Source organism: Nerophis lumbriciformis, linkage group LG31, assembly GCF_033978685.3.
Source record: "Nerophis lumbriciformis linkage group LG31, RoL_Nlum_v2.1, whole genome shotgun sequence".
In the NCBI taxonomy this organism is placed as follows: Eukaryota; Metazoa; Chordata; class Actinopteri; order Syngnathiformes; family Syngnathidae; genus Nerophis; species Nerophis lumbriciformis.
This window is the reverse complement of record NC_084578.2, coordinates 7,867,501-7,872,500: the sequence shown is the minus strand read 5'-3', so window position 1 is coordinate 7,872,500 and position 5,000 is coordinate 7,867,501. Positions and strand designations below refer to the sequence as shown.

General features: G+C 42.7%; 1 protein-coding gene across 1 annotated transcript in view; it reads left to right on the top strand.

Annotated features, from left to right (window-relative positions):
- Window positions 1-5,000, top strand: part of LOC133574422 (protein lifeguard 3-like) — a 14,617-nt gene that overhangs the window by 3,237 nt on the left and 6,380 nt on the right. Inside the window, exons 3-9 of the mRNA XM_061926610.1 lie at window positions 1-21; window positions 79-143; window positions 279-332; window positions 1,403-1,453; window positions 1,576-1,615; window positions 4,788-4,825; window positions 4,905-4,992. The exon at window positions 1-21 is cut by the window's left edge and continues 47 nt beyond it. Of these exons, the coding sequence (XP_061782594.1) occupies window positions 1-21; window positions 79-143; window positions 279-332; window positions 1,403-1,453; window positions 1,576-1,615; window positions 4,788-4,825; window positions 4,905-4,992 (357 nt within the window). The remainder of the gene's footprint in view (window positions 22-78; window positions 144-278; window positions 333-1,402; window positions 1,454-1,575; window positions 1,616-4,787; window positions 4,826-4,904; window positions 4,993-5,000) is intronic.

Here is a 5,000-nt window from a genome sequence, read left to right as displayed (position 1 = left end):
AGACACGCCTTCATCAGAAAGGTGAGGATGTTTACCTTCCTGCCTTCTGAGGAATAACACTTTGTGCTTGTTTGGCAGGTTTATTTCATCTTAGCAGCTCAGCTCAGCGTCACCTTTTCCGTCGTTGCCGTCTTCACTTTTGTGTGAGTGGCAACACGTACTTGTACACACTTTGCCACAGTGTACTGTACTATTATACTATGTGTGTGTATCCATGTACTATTATACTGTGTGTGTGTATCCATGTACTATTATACTATGTGTGTGTATCCATGTAGTGATCCAGTCAAGATGTTTGTTCTCAGATATCCTGCCATCTACTGGGCATCTCTGTAAGTTACACAATAAATAAATATAAAAAAATATATATATATATATTTGATATACAAACACATATATACTGTATATACACATATATACATATGTATATATACACACACATATACATGTATATTTTATATACATACACATATATACTGTATATACACACACACACACATATATATATATATACACACACACACACACACGTATATATATATACACATACATACATTTAAACACATACATACATATATACACACACGCACATACATATATACACACATACATACATGTGTGTGATATATATATATATATATTATATATATATATATACACACATATATAGATATATACACATACATACATATATATACACACATACATACATATATATATATACACACATGTAGTATATACACATACATATATATACACATCCATACATATATATATACACATACATACATATATATACACATACATACATATATACATATTTGTATACACATACATACATACATATACACACATACATACATACATATACACACATACATAAATATACACACATGCATATACCCATACATACATACATGTGTGTTATATATATATATATACACACCCATATATAGATATATACACATACATACATATATATACACACACATGTAAATATATACACATCCATATATATACACACATACATACATATATGTATACACATACATACATACACTTACATACATATACACACATACATACATACATATACACACATACATACATACACCCATACATACTCACATACATACATACATATATATATATATATATACACACACATACATATATATACATATATACTGTATATATACACACACATATACACGTACATACATATATATGCACATACATACATATACGCACGCGCGCGCGCACACACACACACACACACACACACACACACACACACACACACACACACACACACACACACACACACACACACACACACACACACACACACACACACACACACACACACACACACCAGTAACAATGTTTGGTCTCTTTATAGAGTGCTTTATTTTATGGTCTACTGCATTCTGATTTGCTGCAAAGGGCCAAGGTGAGCATTGAGGTTAATTGTTACAAATGACAAGTACAGTATATAAAATATTGTTACAAATGACGAGTATATAAAATATTGTTACAAATAAGTACAGTATATTAAAATGATCTTCTGTGTAGGAGGACATTTCCATGGAACCTTGTGCTGCTGGGAGTATTTGTGAGTATTGTTGTGTGAGGGCCACTCCACTCAATCACTGCCATTTTCTTGGTGTAAATTCCTCATCTAAATGTCATCAAACATATTTGATGTGGCGATCGTGACAATCCTTGAAAATTCTGCGCGGCCTCGCAACTTTGTCCGATTTCTCCTCACATTTGAGCTAAACTGCATCATTTTCCCATCTACATTAGTCTCTGAAAAGGCCTTAAAATGCACATGTCAAGTGTCTACACAGGGGTGTCCAAAGTGCGGCCCAGGGGCCATTTGTGGCCCGCTGCTAAGTTTTTAATGGGCAGCGGCACATTCTAAAAACACTATTACAAAAAAAAAAAAAAAAAAAAAACTAAAATAAAAGAGCGTGCAGGTGAAATGTATCGAGAACAGTTTGCGAAGTTTAATAATGACAGAAAACAGTTTTTTTCTTTAAAACGGTCATTGCTCAAAAAGTAATGAATCAATAATAAATAGTGAATAAAATATTCCAATGTTTCTAACACCTGTTATTTGTTAGAGGCTACATTGCAGAGTCTTTTAGGAAAGGTTGAAAGGACAGTGTTGTATGTGGGAGATGGGTGGTGTCGTAGACCATCTCCTCTGTCCAGGGATGGTTTTTCAACCTTGACATAGATGGCTTTCCTCACTCCTCTTACGTACCATCCGTCCTGCCTGTCCAGAATCTGCACATTTTTGTTCTCTAAAATGTTGGACTAGATCTGACCAATCTAAGTCTCACACTACATTTGACCAATCTAAGTCTCACACTAGATTTGACCAATCTAAGTCTATGAGCAGGAACTAATGGTGCCTACTGAGGTATTGGCACCAACTGCTGGAATAGATCTGACCAATCTAAGTCTAAGACTAGATCCAACCAATCTAAGTCCAAGACTAAATCTGACCAATCTAGGTCCAAGACTAGGTCTGACCATTCTAGGACTAGATCTGACCAATCTAAGTCTATAAGCACATACTGATGAAGCCTACTGAGGTATTGGCATCAGCCGCTAGAATAGATATGACCAATCTAAGTCTCAGACTAGATCTGACCAATCTAAGTCTCACACTAGATTTAAACCAATCTAAGTCTCACACTACATTTGACCAATCTAAGTCTATGAACAGGAACTAATGGTGCCTACTGAGGTATTGGCACCAACTGCTGGAATAGATCTGACCAATCTAAGTCTATGAGCACGAACTGATGGTGCCGACGGATATATTGGCACCAGCTGCTAGAATAGATCTGACCAATATAAGTCTGACTAGAACTGACCAATCTAAGTCTCAGACGAGATCTGACCAGTCTCAGTCTAGATCTGACAAATCTAAGTCTCAGACTAGATCTGACCAATCTAAATCTGAGCACAAACTGATGAAGCCTACTGAGGTATTGGCACCGGCACTAGATTAGATTTGACCAATATAAATCTAAGACTATATCTGACCAATCTAAGTCTAAGACTAGAGCTGACCAATCTAAGTCTATGAGCACAAACTGATGAAGCCTACCGAGGTATTGGCACCAGCCGCTAGAATAGATCTGACCAATCTAAGTCTAAGACTAGATCTGACCAATCTAAGTCTGTGAGCATGAACCTATGGCGCCTACTGAGGTATTGGCACCAGCCACTAAAATAGATCTGACCAATCTAAGTCTCAGATGAGCACAAACCTATGGTGCCTACTGAGGTATTGGCACCAGCCGCTAGAATAGATCTGCTGGTTCCTCTCTTTAAGAAGGGGAACAGGAGGGTGTGTTCCAACTATCGTGGGATCACACTCCTCAGCCTTCCCGGTAAGGTCTATTCAGGTGTACTGGAAAGGAGGCTACGCCGGATAGTCGAACCTCGAATTCAGGAGGAACAGTGTGGTTTTCGTCCTGGTCGTGGAACTGTGGACCAGCTCTATACTCTCGGCAGGGTCCTTGAGGGTGCATGGGAGTTTGCCCAACCAGTCTACATGTGCTTTGTGTACTTGGAGAAGGCATTCGACCGTGTACCCCGGGAAGTCCTGCGGGGAGTGCTCAGAGAGTATGGGGTAACGGACTGTCTTATTGTGGCGGTCCACTCCCTGTATGATCAGTGTCAGAGCTTGGTCTGCATTGCCGGCAGTAAGTCGGACCCGTTTCAGTTCCAGTGAGGGTTGGACTCCGCCAAAGCTGCCCTTTGTCACCCATTCTGTTCATAACTTTTATGGACAGAATTTCTAGGTGCAGTCAGGGCGTTGAGGGGATCTGGTTTGGTGGCTGCAGGATTAGGTCTCTGCTTTTTGCAGATGATGTGGTCCTGATGGCTTCATCTGGCCAAGATCTTCAGCTATCACTGGATTGGTTCGCAGCAGAGTGTGAAGCGACTGGGGTGGGAATCAGCACCTCCAAGTCCGAGTCCATGGTTCTCGCCCGGAAAAGGGTGGAGTGCCATCTCCAGGTTGGGGAGGAGATCTAGCCCCAAGTGGAGGAGTTCAAGTACCTCTGAGTCTTGTTCACGAGTGAGGGAAGAGTGCATCGTGAGATCGACAGGCGGATCGGTGCGGCGTCTTCAGTAATGCGGACGCTGTATCGATCCGTTGTGGTGAAGAAGGAGCTGAGCCGGAAGGCAAAGCTCTCAATTTACCGGTCGATCTACGTTCCCATCCTCACCTATGGTCATGAGCTTTGGGTTATGACCGAAAGGACAAGATCACGGGTACAAGCGGCCGAAATGAGTTTCCTCCACCGGGTGGCGGGGCTCTCCCTTAGAGATAGGGTGAGAAGCTCTGTCATCCGGGAGGTGCTCAAGGTAAAGCCGCTGCTCCTCCACATCGAGAGGAGCCAGATGAGGTGGTTCGGGCATCTGGTCAGGATGCCACCCGAACGCCTCCCTCGGGAGGTGTTTCGGGCACGTCCGACCGGTGGGAGGCCTCGGGGAAGACCCAGGACACGTTGGGAAGACTATGTCTCCCGGCTGGCCTGGGAACGCCTCGGGATCCCCCGGAAGGAGCTGGATGAAGTGGCTGGGGAGAGGGAAGTCTGGGCTTCCCTTCTTAGGCTGCTTCCCCCGCGACCAGACCTCGGATAAGCGGAAGAAGATGGATGGATGGATGGATGGATGGGACACCAATGGCACTGATTGGGTGGAACAGAATAAATGTTTTACAAGCACAACTTCCTTCAATGTGCTTCCTCTTCCAGACCGTCGCCCTGTCTTACGTGTCCGGAACAATCTCCAGGTTTGCTTCGGCCGTGTAGCATCCACTCTCAGCACCACGTGCTCGGGTCATGTTCCTTTCTGTCGGCGTCTTTCCGCAGTTACTACGAAACCAAAGCCGTCTTCCTCGCCATGGGGATAACGGCGCTGGTTTGTGCGACCGTCACCGTCTTCTGCTTCCAAACCAAGGTAAGATG